At 40.4% G+C, this 25,902-nt stretch overlaps 1 protein-coding gene across 1 annotated transcript; it reads left to right on the top strand.

Annotated features, from left to right (window-relative positions):
• ZBTB20 (zinc finger and BTB domain containing 20) lies at positions 1-25,902 on the top strand. Its single transcript, XM_051639580.1, has 3 exons — positions 1-184; positions 18,900-20,507; positions 25,017-25,902. The coding sequence occupies exons 2-3, from the start codon at positions 18,920-18,922 to the stop codon at positions 25,433-25,435; spliced, it is 2,007 nt and encodes a 668-aa protein (XP_051495540.1). The 5' UTR covers positions 1-184; positions 18,900-18,919; the 3' UTR covers positions 25,436-25,902.

Genomic DNA, 25,902 nt, shown 5'->3' with positions numbered 1-25,902 from the left:
AAACCCAAGACAGCTGAAAACCAGAAGGCGTCTGAGGAGAATGAGATTACTCAGACGGGTGCATGCAGCGCCAAGCCGGGCCTTCCCTGCCTGAACCTTGAAGCTGTTCGGTCTCTGAGCCCGGCTCTCATCAGCTCACCACATTCACCAACAAACCTGCACGCACACACAGGGTCATCTGATTGTGAGTACACCAACACACTGCTGGGTTGCACTGGGGTTCTAGAGAACATGCACCTTCCTGCAGACCAGGTTTTCCAGTGGATGCTTTTTCCAAAATGGCAGGCGTAGGACTTCCTCAGGGCTTACCTTTTCCCTTCCTGGGGAATTACTACTGAAATAAAGCATTTTGCCTCAAAGTCATGATAATGCCATCAGCCAGAGGAAGCTTAGAGCATGTTGTTGGGTCAGGTTGCTGTTTCTTACAAATTAAAAAGGGAAGACCCATCAAGCATGTCTCTTTCCAACTAGAGCTGTAGTTATTCCTCGCCAGGTAGTCACATGCTTCTCATTACCCTAGTGTATCGTGCTGACTGGCGATTTTCAGCCAGTTCTGTATTGCAGTGAGAGAAAACAAGTGTCTGGCTCTGACACCCAGGATTGTAAAGTATTTCCATGAAGAAAGGGGGGAGTATTTCGAAGAGAGGATCAGTCTGTGAGAGTCTGGAACGTCTTTGTAGACTTGTGTGGTTGTACCAGTTTAAGGCCCTTATTTTGAGTTACATTTGATTCCAGATTAGTCAGCATGGGTTAATTGGCTTTTTAAAAATGCTCTTTTCCATTTTGCCAAAAAATACAAAAATAAGGGAAGAAAATTATTAAAACTGGATTTTGGAAAGTCAGCTCTCCAAAAGACTGTCATTTCTTAGTGGTCCCTGCCTGCAGATCTCTTAGGCAAGAATGTGCAGGGTGAGGTGAACCTCATCTGCTAGGCTGTTGTAAAATTTACAAGAGGTAAAAAAGGAGTAAGAAAGATGATGACACCAGGTTTCAAGAGCTCAGAAGCCAACCAGACTTTGCCAATGCCTATAAAAAAAAAATAAATCAGGGCATGACAATAAAAAATCAGATTAAAAAGTATATATATTCTTTTCTTTTTTTAATTTAAAAATCCTGCCTCAGGGCCAAGCTTGGAAGCAGCCGGGTTATAGGGATCATCACTATCAAAGTCATTTTAGCTGCAATTCATTCCTCTTGGCTTCTGACTTTATTCATTATGAGCTTCTTCTAGAGATCTTGATTTTAATAGAGCTGGTAAACAGACTTTCCTAAATCTCACCTGGTGATTTGGAGAGAAGAAAGAGATGTGAAATAATTGAGCAGCAGGCAGCATGCAATTTAGTATATACAAGAATTTTCTTCAAATTGGAGGTGTCAGGCTCTTTGTTAAAACTGGGGGACAGTTTTGTCTTGTACTGTTTTCTGAAAACAAAAAGCTTATGAAAAGATGCAAAAAATGAGCAGAACAAGAAAAAATAATTCTTATTTTCAAACAAAGAATCTCTTTATCCCATTCACAAAGATAGAAGAGTTCGTTAGTAAATGGGATCTGAAACCTCACACTGATTTTTTTGACAGTACAAATGGAAACCCATGAAAGCAACCTTAGGACATAGGCCAGCACGGATTGTAGGGAACTCGGAGAATGAACTCCTGCTTTTGCTTTCTGAGGTGGCCAAGGTCAGGGATGAAGAATATTGGCAGAGGGCAGTAGGGGAGGTGCAGCCTGCAGCTCTTCATGCTCCGCCTGCCCTGTGAACAGAGTTTTTTAGACCCAAAAGTTTTTCGTGACCCCATATCACCTTTCATTCCTACTAAATTAACAATAGCAATATTAATAAACTGCAAACCCAGGTTAGACGCGCCATGCACACTGAGGCTTGGTTTTGGTTGGGTTTTTTTAAGACAATAAGTTTAATAACAATGTCAGCATTAACATTGTCCTGTCTCAGGAATTGTTGAAATTTAGTTTCCGAAATACAGTCTAAATCCATAAAAATGCAAGAAATGGTAGGACATCTTGTGGGGTTATCTCTGTTAGTTGATGCATGTGCTTTGAAACCAGTGGAGAAACTCGCATTATTCATGATGTTACAACCTTTATTAGGCTGGATTTGTTTGGGGCCAGTATGCATATAATTAGTGTTTGGCATGCTTTTGCAAAATAGCAATGCCAGTTTCTCACATGAACTGAAAACGAGGCATAATGAATATTTACTGTATACTTACTACAGCTGTCTCCTGTGTGATGTGGTATTTTTTAATACTGCCTCAATCCTTAGTGCTGAAATACATTAATTGACCCGAAAGATAAATATTTGTGGCTCCCAACATTTAAAAATGGGCTTCCCTGTCGTTACAAGCTCCTTCTCCTTACCTCTTGCCTCCCCTGCCTTTTGAACTGATTCTTTCCCCTTGCCCTATTATCCCTCCCCTTGTCCTTCCCCTCCTCTCAGAGCTGAAAATATCAGATCACCCAGAAAGAGTCAGTGAGGTAAGGTATATCGGTTCTTGGAAAAGTGCACTAATGTACAGGTGGCTCTATAAGGCCTTATTCATGTATCTGGAAAAAAGACTTGGATTTTATGGGCCACCTATTCAAATCAGTTTGAAATCTTCACTGACCATTTTGCATGCACAGTCACTAGTGCTTGGCAGAAAACAACACCACATATTTATTATGAGAAATATTCAGAAGCCAATCTACTTTAAAAATCAGGGTGCTTTTGGAATGATTCAGATCAAAATACTTTTTCCAAGCATAGGAAATAAAAATTCTATGATAGCCATCTGCTCCTCAGCTGTAAAAGGCAGAGGTGTAGAAAGTCTAAGCAGCAGTCTGAATGCCAGTCCTACTGAAACAAGTACTTACCAAAAAAATCTGGGGAAAGTCGTATGTGTTGCACAATTTAATGTAACACTGTAATTCTATAGTGTAGTACAGTCTACATGCTGTTTCTGGTGCTGCTTGTTCCCAATGAAATCACCTTACTTCTGACCCATCCATGTAGGACCAGGTCCCACATTTCTGGATTTGAACATTTTCAAACAGTTTCCAATGCAGATGAATTACTGAAGCAAAATCCAGAACCTAGAATGCATGGTGTCCACTTCCCATCTCTTTCAGTCCTGGGAAATGCTGGCCCACACAATGCAATGCGAGAAACAAGTTAGAGGAAGAGGTGCTTCCTGAGGTAACCGTTTTCATGTTGGGCTTAGCAGATAAAAAGCACCACTTTGAACTAATTTGGAATTAAGTCCTAGAGTGAGCTGATAGAACTCCAGATGAGTTACACCTCTAGCAACTCGGCTGTCACACGCAGATGTAGCTGCTTACCCAGAAGAAATATGTTTGTGCAAAAAGCTACATGGACATGCATGGAGACAGTTTCTGGAAAAGATTCAAAGGAAAGCATATGAGATTTATGCTGTTTGCAGTTTTCCACATACTTCCTTGCTTATGGATAGAGAATTCATGAAGTTGGTAGGGTCCCAGTTTGAAGGCTGAACTGCCTCAGGTGAAGCTTCGAAAGATTTTTCTGAGAGGGAATGAAGTAATCAGAACTTGGCTGTATTTAAACTGATTTTGTCTATATAGGCCACTTACTTCAGGAGCCCTTCAGAAAGCATCTATAATTATATATGTTTTGCAAGTGCCAAGAGATAAGATCATTTTGGCAGAAACTTTCAAGAGTTCTCAGAGATGCAATCAGACAAAAACTTCATTTAAGCTTTGATGTATGCATCTTAACAGATGTGTCCAAACTCAAAGAAATCCCACGGGAACAGTGCAACTGAATCTCTTTGTCTCTGTTGATAGTTAAAAGAGTTATTCTTAGACATTGGATGGTCCATCTGTGAAGGTGTTTGTTTCAGACAAGGGAAAAGCAACATCTTTGCAGCATTTCCATGGGACTGAGAGGCAGGTTGGACAATCATTGGAAAAATGTTTTGAAGCAAAATGTATTATTTTAGAGAGCACAGAATTCTTGCAGAGACTTGAGATTCTGGTAGGGAATGAAAGTTGAGAAGGAAAGTGAGGCATGGATAATTTTTGAAAAACCCATAAAACAGTTACTGGCAGGACATTGAGATGGGGAAGCACCTTCTAAAGATATGTTTTAGCAAGGGATCGGGGAGTTTTTACACATTAAATAGAATGCACTGTATAAACACTATGGGCGATGCACCACATCTGAACCCTTTGTCCATACATGCTCAAGTCATGTGGTTGACTTAGTCCAATTCCAGCATATTTTAGCTTTCACAGGATAGGAACTTTGAGGCAGTCTGCTCTCTTTTTCTTCTTCCAAGTTCTGATTTTTGTTGTTTCATAGCCTTCCAGCATAATGGAGAAAGGCAGAGGGGGAACCTCACAAGGTTCTGAAACACCTCAGAACATGGAGAGTGGATGTAGAAACTCTGGGATTCATTTCACTGAGTGGCTAGAGGGACCCACCATTGCCTTCTCATTAATGAACAAGTTTGATTTCCCTGGGACTAATAGAGAGGCTAGATGGATCTGATGGTAGTTTGGCCTCACCTTTATGTTTTGGGTTTCCTATGCTTGTCTTTGAGGTTCTGTGGCAGGAAGAGAATAGTTACATGTCCTTACGGTCTTCCCTCTGCCTTTGGAAATTTTTCAGTATGATTCCCTAGGAACAACTCTGAAGCTTTCAAATTATCTCCACTCCCCGAGGGAAGGAGCGGGCCCCTGATTATACCAGCTTCCTTATTCTCAGAGGCAGGCAGTATGTCAATAGCAATTTCATCCATATTTTTGCTCATCTATGTGTGGTATGTGTTAGCTAATGCTGAATATTTGTAGGTTGTTTTTGGTGACTTAAGATGTTATGTATGTTTAGATATCTATTTTAGATGATATAATAATAATAATGATACAGGCCTTTTCCATAGCAAGCTAAACTGAAAGCAAGGACATCCATAGTTATCAAATACTGATGTCATGAGACTTAATTATACTTTTTTCTTGCAGAACATTTGAAATTTTGTTTAGTAAAATCTTCTCTTTTTAACAGTCAATAGCGGACTCTGTGTCCTGTAGGTATATATTTCTGTTTGTAAGATTATCAAAGGGATAATCTTACAAACAGAAGAGGAAATTATCAGCCAGGAATGACTTGTGTTTTCATAGAAGCAGATATGTCTTGTTTGAATTGCATAGAAACAGAAGTAAGTACAAGTACAGGTATTTAAAACTATACGATGAGCGCACCCTGCCTCTGTTGAAAAAGCCATCACAATACCCTGAAGAATTGGCCATGTAAAATGTACTACTGATAGGAACTGGTCTTTATATTCTTAATCAGTGCACTAAGTGAGTTTTGTCAGGTTGGTCTCTCGGGCTTTTCTTCTCATGAGAAATTACTAATAGCATATGGTACTTCAGTTAGGAAGTCAATGAGTATGTTTTCAGAAGCAGCTGTGTGACTTTGGAGCCTAAGTTTCACTGATGCATAAATCACTTACATTTATAACACATAGATGGTTTTGAAAATGTGTCTAATTATCCTAAATGTTGATTCTCTCATTTGATGACCCTGTTTTACTGGCTTAATGCTAGGTTGTCAATCCTTGTGGTGTTCAGTGCCTTTCTTACCAGTTTTCATTTAGGGAACTCTCAGTATTAGAATACAGAATTTCAGCTTTGGTTTAAAACAGCCATGCAAATTTCCAGCTTCCATGCTTTCAGAGGAGAACTTGAAAATATGTCCCTATTGTATCTGGTTTTAAGTATTGGGGGAAAGGCTAGTAACTCTTACTGCTCTTTACAATTCTGTAGCTTTTATTCTTAAGATTTTTGAGGTGACTGAGTTGATAATACTGTGATATTTCTGTTTGTAAGTCATGCTGCAGCCACTGACACATAATGCAACTGCCAGTGCAGTATCTGCAGTCTGTTTCTGAGTTTACCTGTTCTTGTCTGTAGAGTCTGCCCCCAATAGACTTTTATTACCATTCTCTAAGTTGTGTCTCCTCGTAAATCCTTCCTTCATATATTGTATGCGTGTCAACTGCTTCACTCATTAAATGAGGGACTGATGAATACTTTACAACTGTCTATCACTGTTGAATGTATTGAGATGTTCTAGTACTCTTTTGTTGTTTGGGATTTGTTTGTTTCTGTATGTAGGTTGTTACTTTTTTAAATAACAACCTCCAGAACAGTGCTTTCCTCTTCTCCCTCTTGAGCCAGCTTATCTTCTTCCATCATCCTCCATTCTGAAAATTAAGCAATAAGGTCAATTCCACTGCACAATTTCTGTAACCTCTTAGATTACCTTTGCTGCTTTCATAGATCAGTAGTCTAACTAACCCACTGAGTCTACTACTTGCTTACTTAGTCTATCAATCCAGATAATCTACAGCACTTCTTAGATACCAGTCACTGCCCTGTAAGCTTTCTTTGATGAATTTGTCTGAATAATGTCTTATTACAGTATTTGTCTTTACACTTTTAGTGGATTTTTCTTTTAATTTCCTCTTCACTCTACCTAATCTTTGTTTTACATCTAGCCTGCTACAGTTTATGCTCAATACTATTAGTGTCACTTGGGCATGATTTCCATGTTTGGAAGGATACCTTTTCAGCTTTAATGAACTCTTATACCTTGTTATTTTACCATTGTAGAGTTTTCTACTTGTTTATTTTTTGTTCTTGTCCTTGGATATGCTTATAAACTCTAATAAAGTATTATTGAGGCCACCTCCCTGCTGATTTTATGGGGTTTAATTCCTTATCTTTTCCTTTCAGGCTCTTTCTGACTAACTTCCTCTTCTTTTTTTCCTTTTAATACTTGTTCCTTCTGAAGTTGCACTTACCAAAACTGCTGCTTTATATGATCTGCTTGAAGGATGTCAAACATAATCATGCCAGTCATTGTTATTTCATGCCTTCACCACGCATACTACTGCTGTCATCTCCGCTGTCCTAATGGGGTGAGAAGACTAAACCAGATGTACCATTTCCCTGTTATGGTTTGCAGAATTATGTGGCAGAGTAAAATATAAAAGATTTTCCAGTGTTTGACAGGTGACTCTTACTCGAACAAAACTAAAGCAGCTACATCTACATCTCCTTTTGTGCTACTGTGTGTTGTTAAAACCCTGTGTAATCCAGTGCTTAAATCTCTCTTGGTTTGTCCTTTGCATGCTCTAAGGAGACACCTTCCATGCTTTGAGAAGCATTGACTGCTGCATTAGTTTTTTGCAACTACTCAACCCCAAAGTTACAGATATAAAAATAAACTTGGTCACTATTCCTTTTCACCAGTGTGATATGTCTAACATTGGAGCTTTTTGCTGTTTTCATCTAAGCTTCTGTAGTGAGTTTCTCCTCTTTCCTGTTTATGTGTGGTAGAGCAGCCATGTAATCTTTGTGCTGTGACCACATTCAATAACTTTAGAACAAGGTAGGGCCAGAGCAGTATTCAAATTGGAAAAAATCAAAACAATTCTTGCGTTGTTCTTGGCTGAACAAAGAGAGGTCTTCAATTCAAAACGTTTTTGAAGTGAAGGCTTAACTTGGTACTGGGAGAGAACCTGAAACATTAAACTAAGGTACCGTTTAATAGCATCTAGTAAAGTTTATAAAGTGTACTAGGAGATGTTGTGAGGGAAAATCATTGTATTTCCTCAAGAAATGTGGTGTTTGATCTACTCCATAGGTGGAAGTCAGTTGTAAGCCATCAAAGTGCTACCAAACTGCTTCATTTGCATCAGGGAATTTGCCTCACAGCCTGGTGCACAGTGGACCACAGCAACGTGTTCTGGCTGACACTGTGTTTTGGTTCCTGAGGACACCAGTTATTATTGTTTCTAGAGGGCATGCCATTGCACCATCTTTTCGTTTATGTTTTCTGTGCCTGTTTTCATTGTCCATGGAGTCATTTGCAAGGCTAAAATAACATGAGATCTAGTCTTACGTATTTACCACTCAGGAACTGGAATACAAAGAGAATTCAAGATCTGTATTTAATCTGTCGGCACAAATAGCTCCTTGAGGAATTAACTGCGCCTATGAAAAAAAAAAAAAAAAGATAAACAAATCCTAGAACCCCTACTCATCCCAGCTTTGTTGTGCTAAACAGTGGAAGGATCTTTGCCCGGCTGTGATGCACAATACATACTCTGTATCAATCTGTGACATGTGGTGAAATGCTTCTTCTTGAAAGCCCACAAGAGAGAAGTAGTATAAATTAAGAGTAATCTCACAACAGCTATTTTTGAGTTCTTAACCAGTGAAAATGTAAGTGTAGCAATATTGTGCATCTATTAAAAATCTTGAAAGGCTCTTTATAACTAGATGATAGGAGTGATAACGTGAAATTTATTGATGTTACACAGATAGAGAAAAACCCACAAAGTAGCAGGTTTTGCGTGAAAAGGGGTATGATAGGGGAAATAAAAACAGAGCAAGGGACTTCTCCCCACAGCTTGATGCCTGTGTGTGGAACCATGTCAACATTAATAAAAATACCTTGTGCTTTGATCCTATGCAGCATTTGGAAACAGGGCATATTGCCTCTATTAAAAAGTAAAACTTCCAGATGCTATCTCTAATGTTTTTGGCTGAGTAGAGGGTAGAATGTGCCTGAAGGCAGACCTGAGAAATAAATCTCATGCACTGTATTGGTATCACCTGTTGATGTCTGTATGCTGGTGCATACATGTAATTCCAGAGCCTTTTCCCTGTGTGGGGGGTTGGCAGGAAAAAAAGCATTGGGACTGACAATGTGCATTTCATGCTACAGACACATCTGATTATATCAAGCCACCTATGAATGCTGTGTTCTTGTTTATTGCCTTCATTTATTACTTTAAAGTGTTCTGCCAGAGATTTCTCTTCCTATCAAAACCAAGTAGGTGATTCTGGAAATAAGTCTGCTCCCAGGAATCTCAGAGGTCTCGTCTTACTGAGGACAGAAATTTTCCCTGTGGCCTTTAGCATAGTTGGTGTGAGCATATGCTCTTTCTTACTGATACTTAAATATGAATTATAAGCAGGCATGAACACTTACCCCATAAATTCAAAATAAAGAAGCCACAGTCCAAAACAGTATGAATATCTGTCTCACAGTATTTCTAAGTTGAAATATTCACCAAAGCACCCAGTTATACTAGTTAACAATTACCCTTTCACTAGTAGATAAAAAAGATAAATGGAAAAAATAATGAAATAAAATCTAGCGTTTTCATATGATAGCTTTCGTCTACTCAGGGCTGAGACACAGCCTTTTCCCAACCCTGAGGACTGGCATTTACAGTTTTTGGTCACTCCTTGTTTCAACCCATCAACCAGGAGTTCTGTGACCAGAGCAAAATCTGACGTTGAAAGACCTTTCTCTGGAAACACGGAGGGTATAAGCAGTGCTCTTCCATGGGTGGCAGCTCTCCCACGAAAGTCAAACATTTCTTACTTCACCCTTTTCCTAGCAGGCTGCTACAAACACTCCCTGTAGAGGATTCTATCTTGAATAGAAACTTTCTAAACAGGTTTTAATCTGTATTTTCCTTTTAACCAAAGCCCACAGGCTTTCAGGCTTACTGTATTTAACCACACACTCAAACTGTTTTTCCACCTTGTCTTTCTGCCTGATGGGGGGAAACAAACAATACAGGGCAAACATAAAGGAGTTTACGGAATAGCAGTTGTCTGTTTTGAAGATATGTTTTAACATATTTGCACCTTCTTATTCATTCCTCCTCCAGACTTAGCTCCCACCTCCAACCCGTTCTCCTCCCTAAACAGTGCTTTTGAGAGAGTATGTAAGTTTATACAGTCCACCACAGTAAAATAACCAAAAGCAATCCCTGTTCACAGGTGTTCAATCTGAAATGCACTATTAGGATTTAAACAAAAGCCTTTAAAGCAAGTGATAATATTCTTAATGACTACAGTAAGCTTTTAATCAGGACCATAGAAGAGCAAAATAAATCATCTTGTTTGCTTACATTTTTAAAAAGTTGTGGGTGTTTTTGTTTTTGTTGTTTGTTTTGATTACGTTTTTCTTCAGGAAGTGTTCCCCTACTCTTTGTTAGAGTGGGGAGTGTAGACACCATAACCTCACCGGCACTGCTGACCCACCTCACTTCTCCCCTGTTCAGTGGCTCTCTTGCTGCAGGTCTGCTAGTTCAGTGTGCCCTCTGAGTAGTGGCACCTGGCACTGAAAAAATCTAGCAATAGATGCACCTAGATTTTTAAAGAGCCAAACTGCCTTAAACATATAGCCAATTAAAACAGTTGGGCCGTGCTGGGTCTTGGCAGGATCGTGCATGAGCTGTCTGGGAACAAGCGAGCGCAGTTGAAACAGTTTTCATGTAGAACATGAAAACGTTCCCTGCTTAAGGAGGGATGAGCACAACCTCGTTTCTCTTCCTAGGAAATGGTGCCATCATGTGGCCACGTTGTTTTCTCTCTTTTCAGGTACAAGAAAGCAGTAGTACAATCAGGATTTCCCTTTAAGTTTTTTTTTTAAAAAAAAGAGTATTAAAATGGTATTTGGTGATCCTGTCTTTTGCTAAGGGAAATACGTTAAAGCTGGGCAGGGCACAGGAATTAACACCCTTGTGATTATATTGCTAGACTGTTTAAATCCCCACTAATGCAGCTGCGATTACATAGTTGGTGGTTCTTCTGTTAATGTAGTAATTGTTACTTGGAGATATTTTAGATATCTACAGGAGCAGCATTCCCCGTCAATGTAGTCCGTGTCTGTGCTAGGGGTATCCCATGCCATGATAGCATGGCTGTAACATCAGGGTGTCTGCAGACAAGGGCTGAGAGAGGAACTGAGAGAAAGTGTGTGTATATTTGTGCATGGGAATAAATATGGTCTTTGAGTATACCCTCCTTACTCTAAAGTATCTTTGGAATTCCTAAAATGGCAAGAATACAAACTGGAGCAAAAGTGGGAAGAGTAAATACCCTGGCTAAAAATGGAGTATTTCTGTAACTTTAAAATAACTGAATGTGCTGTCACGCTTTACAGTCCTTGGTCACCGGACTGCTGTGAATTGGAGTTAGTTTTTACCCGGTGTCTTAGAGTTGTAGGTAAGATGTTCACCATAAAGAGGTATGAAGGAATCAAGGCACTGAAGTAGTGTGAGAAGAAAGCTTCATTTTTGTAGGCCTGGAGAGCAGTATTTTAAGAGATCTATGGAGGTAATTAATGATCTTTCTGTAGTGTTTTTTATCCAAGGAATGCAAAACAACTTGTTAAGATTTATTAAGGTGGGCAGTCCTGCAGAATTAGGTGCATGGTGCTGTTCTTTTCTACATGTGAAGCAAACTGAGGCACAGACACTGCTGCCTGCGAACTGCAGAGCCAACAGGATCAGTGCTGGCAGACTCCTCCCACAGTCTTTCAGATGAAGCATAGGAAAGGTGATTCACTGCCTGCTCCCCAAGCGTGTAGGCTGAAATAGAGGCTTTCATGCCTGACGTTGAGGCTTTATGCCACTGCATATAGAAGCAATTTTATGTACAGAACACCTATGGTTTACTCTTCAGTTTTATGTAAAATGGATATCTCATAATTACATAGATGCTAAAAAGGACAGGGCAAGTAATTCAATAAATCTGCCATAGGAAATGTGCTAAACCTTTTCTAGTCTGTAGAAAAAGCCTATCTCCTGAACAAAGTTTAAGCAAACTTTTTCTTATTAGCCATCTACTCAATACATTTGCTCCTTGGAGAATGAGGTTGTGTTTGTTTGTGTGTGCATGCATTTCTGTCTTTCAAATAACCGGAGTTATTAGACTATGAAATGTAGAGAAGTTTGACAGCTTTCAGAAAGCAGTGATTCTTTCTTCCATAGAGTATATTACAGACACATTAATAGATGTTGTGCTGGTAAAAATACAGTACTTCCTGTTAAATGTAGACTGCTACATATTTTGATTCTAACAACAATCTGGTAGGGTTAGGGCAATTCGTGTAGTGTCATCTGGTGTTTGTTTTGGATAGATATTATAGAAGGAGATAACTGATTTTCAAGATGTTCAAGCAGATGATTGGGTGAAAACTCCAGCAAACCTTTAAAGCAACAAAAAGCAAGGGCTGCTTCTGGTCAGATCTCCTGCTGAGGACACAAATGTTCTTCTGTGTTCCTGAAACTCCATACAAGGTTTTTCTTTTGAAAGCCCTTGCTCAGAATGAGACCAAATATTCAGGAGAATCAATCTGAGCACTTTTGGCTAAATCGACCTCTCTAGTATCATGGAGATATACTGAGAAGTCAGCCACTATCAGGTTTATCAGGATTTGAATTCACGTCACTTCCTTGAGTGGAAAAATGTTGTTCTGCTAAATTTGGTCCCAGAGAGTTAGAACCTGATACAGAACTGATTTTGTGTATGCAAACACTAGATAAGAATTTTTGCTCTGTTAAATGAGTTTTATTTTAGAGTAACTAACTTGAGAACAACAGAAAATAAAATGCCATTGCTAGGGGTAAATCAGAAGCTGAAGAAAGCACCCATGGTTATGGTGCTAAATTTGGAACAGTAGACACTGATGTATGGAAATGAGAAAACTTCCTATGGAAATTGTGGGGCTATAGTGGCTATCATATGTTGTGATGGACATTCTGAACTGTCATGTTTCTGCAGGAGTTGAGATTTTCATTCCAAATTTGTTACTGAGAGAAGTTTTTTTTTCCTTTCTTAGGGAAAATCGGTAGAGTTTTGTTTTGATAACACAGGGCTTTGTTTGCTGGGTGTTATTTAGTCTGTAAGGTCTTTTAAGAGTATCTTGTATGAAGTATCTCCAGCAACTCTTTCATTTACCTCAACCAGAGTACTTTGTCCACTTCAGGGCACTGCATTTGGAGTGAAAGGGCAGACTGGATAGAAGATGGAAGAAGATAATCATAAAGAGAGTACATATAACCAGTGAGGGTGATCAGGAGACCCGAGTTTGCATTTTCTAGAAAAGATAAGTCTAAAGAAGAAAAGTGAGGCATCTTCCAAAATATGAGAGAATGCTATCACAAGGAAAATGGTCGATAGTTCTCTGTGCCTGCTGGAAGAAAAGATGAGTAATTGGTTTTTAAGTTAAATGCTAGGAAAACTTTCTTGCTGTAAAGATAGTAGACAGTCTGGGAAGGGAGTTGAAATCCCCCACATTGTTGTTTTCTGCAAATGTGTCAGACAAACTTCAGAATAGATGTAGGTGTATTCCCACCACAAGGAAAAGTAGATGACTAGATGACTCTCTGAAGAACGTAATGCATCCTTTTGATACAGGCAGGAGGCTGTGGTCATCTGACGCTTGGTGTGGAGATGAAGTATTAGAGATTTCCAAAACTATGCATGGTAGATGAAGAGAGTAAGGAGTAGATGTTAATGCTTGTCTCCAGCAGTTGCGGGTTACTTAGTTTTTTGGCACTCCCAGGTACTACTAGTGGTTGGAGTACAGATACACAGAGAAACAGCTCCAGAAGCGGGAAGAAAGCTACTGGTACGGAATCCCACATCATTGTCTTAGTCCAGGATGTTCTCTTATCTGGGTAGGCACTTGTCATTTTGATAATAAGAATATATATATATGCCATATTCTATATGAGATGTAATGCCTCCAACTTTTCTACTGTCTCTCAAAGTGTGCATTCTTCTCAACATGAGGCCTGAGAAGCTTGTCAGGAAGACAAAGTAGGCAACAACATGAAGCTAGTTCTAGTGAATCTTGTCTCAGTATCAGTGAAATAGGTTGCCAAACAGTTTTCTAAATGCTACTGCAGAAAATTGAGGCAAAAACTCAATCTTTATCTGTCTCAGCAAGCCTACAAGTTCTCAAGTATATAAGCCAATTATTCTATTTGCCTAATAAGCAAGACAGAGCATTTGGGGTTCACTCTGCCAGTTATTCCTTTGAAAGACCACACAGTATGTTTCCAAGAAGAGCTTGGATTCCAGCAGCCTAGGTAATTTTGCTTCAGGTGAAGGTGATGCACTGAGCTACTGCTGAGTTACAGTAGCTGAGGTGGTTTCATCATTACTGCATTTCTAGAAATCATAGTCATTACTGAGCAGTGAAGTTTGAGACACTGTGATTTTAAGGACACTAGAGAAAATAATTCTGTGATAGCTTTCAGTTATGAGCATTAAGGCTATAAGTGTTGGCTTTGCAGAAAGGGACATCTAGTGGCTATAAGCCTGTAAACAAAAAAAACCCTTATTAAATACATTTTTAAATGTACAGTGTATCTATTTGTGTGTGGCCCACAGTCTTCAATATTCCATACATCTTCATAGCTCTACTGCATCGTGTGTTTGCTGGGGTTATTTTTTAAGTTTCTGGCAAACAAACAAAAATACCACCTTGTGAGCCATAACTTTCTAGTTCTGTGTAGGTCTAAGTATGGTAGCTTTGGCAAATACCAAGCCATGTTCGATGTACCTCATTGCTGCACTTCCACATTTTCTACAGCGTCTTCCAGGAGGCCACTGCTTGCTGTTTCCTTCTGCCATTGCCTTCCCCTTTCCTACTGTACTTGGAGAGGTTGTCACTGTTATTGTCATGGTAAAATCTACTTTCTTTTGAATGCCCATAGCATAAAAGTCAGCAGGAGGGGTGGATGAGATTCAGGGAAACACTAATCTAAGCACTCAGTCATGTATTACACAACAAAAGTTTTTTTTCCTTTCCCATCTAAGTTGTGCTCCTTACTAGTTGAGGATGAATTCCATGCATGTTTCTGTGAATAGCCTGACAGTTTAATCGGAACATTTGCATATGGGCAAACTGAGCTTTTTTCAGTTGCACAGTAATATGTTTCACCTTTATGCCATGCCAGCTTCAAATTGCATCCCAGGAGGATTGCAAATGTGCATAATCTGTGCAGTTGTCTGGGCTCTTTTTTTTCTGCTTTTTTCTTTTTCTTTTTCTTTTTTTTTTCTTTTTTTTTTCCCCTGAACTGGTGGATGCCTATTCATTGCCCATCTGGGTAAGAATGGCCTTTGCATTTCACACCCATTCTTTCCTATATGGTTTGTGAATACCCTTCCAATCAGAACTTGCCTCACAGAAGGGGAACAAAACCATTTTACAGGAGTTTCTCAGAATAAGTCTATTCGGATCTCTACATCATGTTTACTGGACAAAAAAAAAAAAAAAAAAAGCGGGCGGGCGGGAGGGGCACTTAACAAAGACCACTTGAATTTCACAGAAAGGTTCCCACTGCCTGAGTGTAAAAGATTGGCAGGGCTGAGAAGAGCCTGAGACAGCAGTCATTTTCCTGAGCCAGGCATTCTGTGCGGTGACGAGTAGGTGAGTGTGCGCGTGTGTAGCTGGGTCTTGTGAAGGGCTGACACGCTTTCTGGCTCGTCCAAAGCTCTAGTAGTCTTTGTCAGAATGTGGCGTTTACTTTAGAATCAAACCTACATTGACAAGTCCACCTTTTATGGGGAGCGTTACCTTCGGACTGTCAGCTTAGAACAGCTTGTGGTAAAAGACAACTACAAAACTTGGATCCAGACAGTTTCCTGCAGAGAGGGAGAGGAGCTGCATGGGATAGTGGGTTTTCCATGGACCATTCTCTGGAATTTGTTAAAGCTGCTCTTTTATACTGCTATGCTTTGTGTAGTAACATCTCTGACACTATTACAAATTATATAATTCCCTGTACATTAGATAGATGTGGTTGTCACTGTTGAATGTCAAGGAAGGTGACCCGGAAGAAACATCCTCTTTTTTTAGCATTTATTATATGTGTCTTCCACCCACCCTTCTTGTATTATCCTTAAGGATTGAATTGCAGTTTTTTCTCAGTCAAAGAATTGGTAGGTGTTCTAATTCCATTTGAAGAAGTAAAGAAATGAGGAGAGCATTTTTAAAGGGAAAACTGCTATACCAGTACCAACCAGAACATACTCCATGCCTTTTATTAAGTGACTCAATTGACTTTCAGAATAGTTCCTCGAGCTCAAGGTGCATCCTAGATCAGTTCCTGAAAGAGAGCTATTCACATCACTCTTAATAAAGCATGTGAACCTCTTTTCCTGAGTCCTGATGAAACCCAACTGACTGTTGTCATCAAGTTAACTAATGACCAAATACATTATGGCTACACAACTCTTTCTTCCCACAGCCAGGACCTGAGAAAAGCTGCTGAAACTTCCTCCTTTCTGTACATGGTTTGTGGATAAGTGGCACAATTCACTTTCCCAAGAAGTCATCCAGTCTCATGATGCATACCATACCTTTCTGGAAAGGAGTTGTTCTGAGGATGCAATTTTCAGAGCTCCACTCACAAAATCCATTTTGTCTGCCAAGTTGCATAGGAACAAAGATTTTTTTGCACCTGCTCAAGTCAAAAGATATGTCCATAGCATCTCTGGTATGTGTGGAATATTCCACCTTGTGAATGTGAAAGGCAGGATTTTTGCTTTGTTAAGTTAGATTGCTGCATATTTATTTTTATTATCAAATACCCAATTGACAAAGCAGAACTTAAACTAGCGGTCATTTGCTTTTCCAGAAGCACATCTTAAAGACATGTTTGTGTGAAAAGAGAACCCTAGGGTCAAACCAAGTAGTGATTGATGCTTATTGATGGAAAGATTTGTAGTATACTGATAGGCAACCACTCAAAGGAAGATGGGTAGCTATGCAATCACTTGCCACGGCCTACATTAGGTCTTGGAAAGAAATGTCATCTATTTCTCATTTTACTCTTCTATTTCCCCACCAATACAAAGCTTTTACGAAGTTGTCTTCCTTTCATATCAAGGATTCTGACTTTTTATGTAAATATGTTTTGAATCTTTGTATGATCTGACATGTTGGAAAAGGAAACATCTGGAACTGGAGGCCTCTGGAGAATTACTCTACCTGGAAGAGGGAAGGGATACATCCCTTCTGTACATTATTTGTGTAATAATAGTTGCAGTGCCCTTGAAGAAAAGTCTCCCAGTTTCTAAGGTATTTCTCCAGTCCTATGATAGGTCTTGTCAGAGGAGGCATCTTAGGTTTCCTAGCAGTGCTTATGAACAAGACAGATGTAATTCACAGTCTGTGATACTGTTAGTGGTTTCTTCCTAGTTTCTGCTGTGTGAGCATCACGCCAGTGCTTTAATCTCACACGTAAATTAGTACCCATCTGATACTGACTGGTTTACATCTGTTAATATCAGACTTCTTCTGACAGCTTGGCCCCATCAGGATTTCCGATCTCTGACCTTTATGCTTCCTTTTTATCATTCAGCTACTTGAGAGAATTAAAGTTAACACCTGTGTCCAAGGTGGTTTCTCTTTGAACCACCAGAATAGAGGGTGCTTGAGATATCAGTAGTGGATAAATGAAAAGGAAAAGGCAGAGCAGGGAGGATGCTGCATTTTCCTGCAAATTGCAGTGAATATTGTTCTACTGCCTGTGTATGAAGTGCAAAGCACCCTTTAGGTTGGAACAGAGGGACGTTTTTTGGGCTAGAAGGCATGTACATAAAACCACTTTCAATGTCATTTATTTGCTCCGTATGTTTCTATTAAAACAGGCAGTGACAATAAGCTAGCTTAATTACTTAGGCTTCTCTACCAAATCTGACTTTTGGATTCTCACATGTTAGCAAGTAGTTGTGGTAGGAATATTCAAGACAAAAGGCCTGTAATACTACTGGATTTTGCATTACTTTAATCTGCATACTTTTCTGGGAACCAAGGTGATGCGTGTATAACAAATGCAAAGAGAAAGAAATTATTTATAATATTGTATTTGTTTACCACTCAAAGGACAATTGGTTCTTCATAGTTAAAAGGTGAAACCATAGTTTCTGCCCATTAAAATCTAAATAGATGAAAACTTAGTAAGGAACAGGAAAGGAAACAAAAAATGTTAAAACCCAAGCAAGGAAGATGAAGATGGGGAAAAGTGGATCGAAAGATTAAGAAGTTACTTTTTAGTCACTTGTAAAAGTTAATTTGGAAGGATATGTTGGCACTGTACTTGAAATGGTTTGGTGCTTTTCTAAACTGTTCTCTGTTTGGATTATTCAGGCAAAGTAAGACAAAGTCTTCCTTAGAGTAAATGTCTGTAATTTTCCAGTTTCTGTCAAGTAAATAACAGCAGGAGAACATTTGTTTTTATATGATGGCATTCTGGTGCTAGTCAGAACTTGGGATATGCTAAAAATGAAGGGAACAGCTCATGTTAACTCTTTGCTTTGGGTTCTTACAGAGGACTGTTTGTCACTATTGGGTAGCAAATGTTCTAAACCACAACCTCAGACAAAACTGTGCGTGGAATTTTAGGAACACTTACAGCTTAAATTTTGAACCAGATTTGGATTTTATAAAGAGGCTGCCAGTTGTTGGTTTTTTGTGATAGAAGTAACTGCTATAAAACACAGGATCCAAATTCCTTAAAATACCAACCTGGATAGAAATCACATTTTCATATAGACTCTTTGCATTATCAACTTGGTATAAAGGGTCATTAGAGTAAAAATCTGATTTTTCCTGGTATGGGTCCACATCCAAACAGCCTAAAAAACACCTTCAATCCATGTGCTAAGTGTTTACTATTGGCTGGCTCTAGGCTTTTTAAAGCCAGATAAACTGATAGAAGTCCAAGGCCCAGGAATGTGGTTGGAGTTTAGACCCAGCTACACCTGTCTTTGTCTGCTTTTTTCCAAAAATGTGGAATGTAAGCTTCTGCAATTAATTACCAGTTTACTTCTAGCCTGACAGTGATGATGCCTTCTTATCTGTGCCTTTGTATGTGATTTTTACAGTATAATCTGTTTTGTTTACCCAGTGGGCAGTCACCTTTGCCAATGCCCTGACCGTGGCTCTGCAGAGGACATGAATTAATGTTATTTTTGTCTTTTTTTTTTTTTTTTTTTTTTTTTTTTTTTTAAATCACCTGCTTTGCTACAGGTAACATCAGTTGCAAGGGGATGACAGAGCGCATTCATAGCATCAATCTTCACAACTTCAGCAATTCTGTGCTCGAGACCCTCAACGAGCAGCGCAACCGTGGCCACTTCTGTGACGTGACGGTCCGCATCCACGGGAGCATGCTACGCGCCCACCGCTGCGTGCTGGCGGCTGGCAGCCCCTTCTTCCAGGACAAGCTTCTGCTGGGCTACAGTGACATCGAGATCCCCTCAGTGGTGTCAGTCCAGTCTGTGCAAAAGCTCATTGACTTCATGTACAGTGGGGTGCTGCGGGTCTCACAGTCAGAGGCCCTTCAAATCCTCACAGCTGCCAGCATCCTGCAGATCAAGACTGTGATTGATGAGTGCACAAGGATTGTCTCGCAAAATGTAGGAGAGGTCTACCCAGTGATTCAGGATTCTGGCCAGGAGACACCCAGGGGAACACCTGAATCAGGCACCTCGGGGCAGAGCACCGACACAGAGTCTGGCTACCTACAGAGCCATTCGCAGCACAGTGTGGACAGGATCTATTCAGCCCTCTATGCCTGTTCCATGCAAAATGGCAGTGGGGAGCGCTCCTTTTACAGTGGAGCCGTGGTCAGCCACCATGAAACAGCCCTGGGACTCCCCAGGGACCATCACATGGAAGACCCCAGCTGGATTACCCGGATCCATGAACGGTCGCAACAGATGGAGCGGTACCTCTCCACCACTCCAGAGACCACACACTGCCGCAAGCAACCACGCCCTGTCCGAATCCAAACCCTGATGGGCAACATCCATATAAAACAGGAGATGGAGGATGACTATGACTACTATGGCCAACAGAGGGTGCAGATCCTAGAGCGCAATGAGTCTGAGGAATGCACTGAAGACACTGACCAAGCAGAAGGCACTGAGAGCGAGCCCAAAGGGGAGAGTTTTGACTCGGGAGTCAGTTCCTCCATTGGCACTGAGCCTGATTCCGTGGAGCAGCAGTTTATGGCTGGTCTGGGCCGGGATGGGCAGCAAGAACCTTCTCAAGCAGATCAAAATGACGTCCCTGCTGATGGCACACAGCCACAGCAGCAGCAGCAGCATGTAGATGCCAACTCTTCTTCGCCAGAGAGAAGCAATGACGTTGAAATGGACAGCAAAGTGCTCACAGTCAATAACAGCACCGAAAAGGGGGCTTTGCAGCCTTCTGTCAACACAACTGTTGCCCAACCATTGCCAACCACACAGATCTACTTACGCCAGACAGAAACTCTCACCAGCAATCTGAGGATGCCACTGACTCTGACCAGCAACACTCAGGTCATTGGCACAGCTGGCAACACCTACCTGCCCGCCCTTTTCACCACACAATCTGCTGGCAGTGGCCCTAAGCCTTTTCTCTTCAGCCTGCCCCAGCCTTTAGCTGGCCAACAGGCACAGTTTGTGACAGTGTCCCAGCCTGGCCTGTCAACCTTTACTGCCCAGCTGCCAGCCCCACAGCCCTTGGCCCCATCTGCGGGCCACAGCACAGCAGGTGGGCAAGGCGAAAAAAAGCCTTACGAGTGCACTCTCTGTAACAAGACTTTCACCGCCAAACAGAACTACGTCAAGCACATGTTTGTACACACAGGTAAGAGTACCTCCCTTTGGCTTGTTCATGAAGCCAGAGAAAGTCCTTGACAAACGTGGACTTAGAATCTGTTCCCCAACCCACCAGCCCCCAGCACCAGCAGGAGGGGGAGGTTAGCCAGGTATCACTGGTATCACTGAACACTTCCCGAGCTTACTTCATTGAAGTTGGGCCCCTGCAGAAACGTGCGGGTCCCTTATAGAGGCCTAACTTTTCATGGTGCAGAAACAAGCTCATTTTACTTGGGGTAAAATGTGTCCTGCACCCATCCAAGGAAATGGTAAGCATTTGTTGTCCCCTGCAAGCTGAACAGGCAACGTTAATTAGGAGCAGCATAAGGAAACTGCAATAAGTCATTAAAGAGAAACTGCATCTACTGAGAAAGGGCATCCCCTGTAATTTTTACAGCTACAGAGATTTAAGGTCAAAACATTATGATTAGCATGAGTTTAGGGCAAGTTCATTCCTGGTGGAGTTGAAGCAGTTGGTCCAGGCCTGGGTGTTACACATACTGCCAGTTATTTTGTAAAGCTCACATATTCCTATAAGAAAAAGAATTTTGAGTTTTTTTCAGAAATTTTTCCTGTAGTTCACTGAAGCTGACTGCTGTAATCCCCTGTCTCTTGGTAATTCAGATGTCTCACTAGCTGTGAGTACAGAAACTTAGGGCTCAATGAGAATAATTTAGAACAATATATGTAGACCCCAACATCAGCCCTCTTTTTGTTTAAAAATGCAGCTGCTTTAGTAGATGGTCTTTTGAGATATCAGTGACCATATTTACCACTGAGCCAAGCTTTTCTAGCTTTGTCAAGTGATGAGACTCCAAAGCAAGGAGACGTGTATCTTACATGGAGAAGCTATCCTGGGTTCAGGACTAAACTTTGTTTGCTTTAGCTCTTGGCTTATGCTGATGTTGGAGAGAAATTCTAGTTTAGAGAAATAGTAAATATTTCTCTCACCAAGCAGTAGTTTTGTTAATGTCAGGTCTTAAAATAAATGCTGGGTTTGTGATATATGGAGTAGAACCTGGAGAAATTGCACAGGGTATGGGAGGAATCTAAGTCATACCTCCCCATGGTATCCAGTAGGTTTCACTTCCATGTGCCTATGTGAACTTTTCACTTCTATTTACCTATGATTATAATTTAAATGAAAAATTCCTTTAGGCATCAAAGGCAGACGTACATGTACATACATATACAAAAAGGTCAACTTCTCAGAACTGGTACAAAACGTATGATTGCAATGATCAAGAATCCTGAATACCAAGATTATCCTTTGTGTCTCCTCATGTTCTCCATCTTTCTGTTGTGGATGAGTAGCTAAAATACTATCTAGGTAGTTTTGTGTTATTGAGAAAAATAGCCCCTTCAGAACACAGTCAAATATATCTGCCTACATCCTTGCTCTAAAAGCTAGGAAGGCTTTTTTCACAAATAACTTCACTGTGATTAGGTGCTTTTATTTTCCCAGACCCAACTGTGCACTGCTTTTGGTATTTGGAGTCACATAAATAATAGTATTGGAAGACCTGACCTAAAATATTCTTAGCTACTAGACATAAAGTCAACCAAAGAAATTGATAGGCATCTCCAGTCATGAATTAGTATTTTATTTTTGTGAGTCTGAAAATGCCCAAAATAATGAACTATGATAGCCAGGAGAGAGTTGGGTAGGTAAATTATTTCAAAGGCCGTTTAGGAACAAACTGGCTCCTAGAGTGCCTGGGAGAATAATTGCACCTTAACCAACATGGGGCAAGGCTTCAGAAAAGCCTTCTGAAAATAATCTATGTATGTACAGCCTCAGAGAAAGCGTGTCTGCTCCCTTGTCTTGTGCTGGAGAGGATCATTATGAAAACTGAGAGGAGACAGCTGTTCTCATTGTCAGGGTGACTTTCCCCAGCCCTGTTTAAAAAAGCCAGGCAGAGTGGCTCTGGAAGAGATCCACAGAAAGAGGGAAAGATTTGGAAGATGCAAATGTTTGAATTAGTCTTGCTTTTTGGAGGGGTCACAAGAGAAGCCATGAAGGAGTCTAATTATAAACCAGAATTCAACAACCTGAGGGCCTCCTAATCTCTGTATGTTTTTATATGTCTGAAAACTCTGATGTACCTGTCCATGGAAACCTACCTCCCTTTCTTCTTTCACTATGACACAAATGTACTACAGATGGATATTTTTCCATGTTCCCTGGAGACTGGCTTGAATGTATTCCACAGTGTTGTTCTCCAAGACATGCAATGTTGTGGTAATACAGTGCTAGAATGCAGGCAATGTCCATGTACCTTAAAAGCCATCATTGCCGCCTTCTGCATATCACTGTGATTAATAGTTGAACTGTCCCACATTGCTGGCTAAAGCCAGGCAAATATGAAATAAAGAACCAAAAGGAGGAACATGTACATTTTATTCACTGAGCAAAATTTTCTCTGACTTCAAGATGAAGGATCATGGGGATAAAGAATCTACAGTGCTCACTTAGGAAGCAAATACATTTGCACACAAAAAAGAAAACCAAAAAAGTTTTGAGACTCTTAGGAGTGAAGAAATCCCAGGAAGGTTTTGAAGCTCAGAGTAGAAAGCCAGAACCCAGTGTGCCTTAGAAACATGCAGTGAAAAATTAGGGTGTTTTTAGCGCATAGTCTTAGCAAGGTCTAGAGCAGAGGAGACCAACTTATTATAAACTCTGGGACATATACTGCCTAAGGCAAAAACGAGCATTGTAAATATAATTGGTTTCTTACACATTAATCAGACATTATTGTAACTGACACACTGTTATTTTTCACCTAACACATTTCAAGCATATTAGCCTGTCTACACTCCATACACTAGTATGTTTGGCAAAGCCAGCAGGAAAGTAAGGATGTTATGTGGTTTGATCAAGTGTCTTTCACCAAGTAGGGACAAACTCATCATTGGTGCAAGGAAGAGCAGCATGTGGATTTCATTCACAGATGTCACTGTCATATGTGCAAACTGTGAAATAAAAAGAAACAGAGACTCAGGGGAGTTTAAAAAGTAGGTCCTTCCTATCCAATCCATATTAATTATCTCCTCTTAGAATGGAATTTAAGTAGTGTATTGTAATCTTACTATACAAAGAGTAAATTATATATTACCACAGGCATGTGATGGTCCCTGAAGATTGACTCTTCAGGATTTTAGACAGTGCCAGACAGATTGTAAAATGGGGGAAGCAGGATGTCTGTGGGGAAAAAAAAACAAATCAACAAACAAACAATCTCTGCTAGAGGGGAAACTGTGGAATGACCAAAGGAAAATTATTCAGTGTATCATTGTGATTGTTACAGAGCAATAGTACCGTCTCTCTCCTTGACAGCTTTGAGGATGATGAATTATCACACCTGGAATACACCACAAGTGATTCAGTAAACAAGTTAAAAAGCAGCTTTTGATGGAGCATTCAGGGTGTTGGGTATTGTCTACGATGTCAGTACAGCAACATATCATGAAAACGTTGCCTGATACCATGAGACATGATACTGTGGCATTGTCTCCCAGAAGAACTCTGAGCATGAACAGAAATTAAGAGTAGTCTGAACAAACCAATCATACGTGCTCAGCTAAATATTTTTTTTCAGTTCATCCTTAGTCACTTGTTTGCCTGGATATGATCAGACTTCACTAATACAAGTTGCCAGAATCAGTTTTAAAACAGCCCTGGGTGCACAAGGCAATGTGGTAGATTACCTAAGTTTTTTATATCTCTGGTTTACCTGACAAGGTATTTTATTTAAAGGGCAGTCGAATAATGTAAATTCCATGTCTTTTACACTGGAATTTTATCGGTTAGAATGCCCTTTGCATTGTACTGACTGGCCCGGGCAATTCTATGTACTGAGGTTCCTTTTTCCATGCTTCAGCTATGAGATCTAACGAGAAAAAAAGGGCAACAAATGTAAACCTTTTATGGAGCATTGGATTCCTTTGGCAATCTCTAGCATTTCTTGTCTGAGAAATTTAAAGTAAATTGACAAAACCAAGTGTGTTACAGGTCAGCTGGCTCATAATCACTAGCTTTGTCCATGCTTTTATTGCACACAGATAAAGAGATGGAGGTGCTGGAAGGTAAAGTAACTTTACTAAGATCTATCTAGAAATGAGTGTGAGGAGTGTAGGCAGGAGAGGCTGTGCCATTGTATCTGGAGGTAGATAGAGGTAGATGCCAGGAACTTTTAACTCTAGTCCTGTCTTTGTCCGTGCCTACTGTGTGAGCTGGAGGAAATCCCCTGAGCTCCTTTTTACTCTGTGTGTGTTGGGAATTTATACAGCCCCCTTTGTAAAGCGCTTTGAAACCTCTGGTTGCAAAAAAAAAGTTGTGTATCAAAACGTGCTCATTAGCAGAATTACACATCTCTCCAAAGGCCCCAGTGAGACTTGTTTATTGCAAAGAGTAGTACCGAGCTGGTTTAATTTTATTATCTTCTTCTTTTTTTTTGTCTGTTTTTCTTTCTTCCTCTCTCTTGTTGACAACGGGCAGGTGAGAAACCCCACCAATGCAGCATCTGTTGGCGCTCCTTCTCTCTAAAGGATTACCTAATCAAACACATGGTGACGCACACTGGCGTGAGGGCCTACCAGTGCAGCATCTGCAACAAGCGCTTCACCCAGAAGAGCTCCCTTAATGTGCACATGCGCCTCCACCGCGGGGAGAAGTCCTACGAGTGCTACATCTGCAAGAAGAAGTTCTCCCACAAGACCCTGCTGGAGAGGCATGTGGCTCTGCACAGTGCCACCAACGGCACCCCTGGAGCCACCGGCACCGGCGCCAGGGCTGTACCTGCCGGGGTGGTGGCCTGCACGGAGGGGACCACGTACGTCTGCTCTGTCTGTCCAGCTAAGTTTGACCAAATCGAGCATTTCAACGACCACATGAGGATGCATGTGTCAGATGGATAAGTAGAATCTCTCTCTCTCTCTTTGTTATGAACAAAAAAAATAGAAACAACAAAAAAAGCTATGGCACTAGAATTTAAGAAATGATTTTTGTTTCATTTTTACCTTTATTTTCCTCCTTTTTTTTTTTTTTGGGTTTGTTTCATTTTGTTGTTTTTGTACTACATGAAGAACTGTTTTTTGCCTGCTGGTACATTACGTTTCCGGAGGCTGGGTGAATAATAATTTTCCCAGCCTCCCTTGGATGGTGGCCTTAAGGCCAGGTAGTGCTTCATGAGCTCCACTGGTTGGATCTCTAGCTACTGGCCTCTAAATACAACCCTTCTTTACTACAAAAAAAAAAAAAAAAAACAAACAAAGAAAAAAAAAACACAAAAAATATATAAAAAACAGACAGAAAAAAAAAACAACAAAAAAATTCTTTTTTCTCACTTGTGAAGAGCACTACAAAAAAAAAAAAAGAAACAAAA

Source organism: Apus apus, chromosome 1, assembly GCF_020740795.1.
Source record: "Apus apus isolate bApuApu2 chromosome 1, bApuApu2.pri.cur, whole genome shotgun sequence".
NCBI classification, from domain to species: domain Eukaryota; kingdom Metazoa; phylum Chordata; class Aves; order Apodiformes; family Apodidae; genus Apus; species Apus apus.
Note: the sequence above shows the minus strand (reverse complement) of the source record. Positions and strands in the feature narration are given on the sequence as shown.

Bases quoted from the DNA above. Each gene is read 5' to 3' on its own strand.
- ZBTB20 (XM_051639580.1), top strand. From the start codon at position 18,920: ATGACAGAGCGCATTCATAGCATCAATCTTCACAACTTCAGCAATTCT. The intron at 20,508-25,016 runs GTAAGAGTACCT...GACAACGGGCAG, and splicing joins GCACATGTTTGTACACACAG to GTGAGAAACCCCACCAATGC.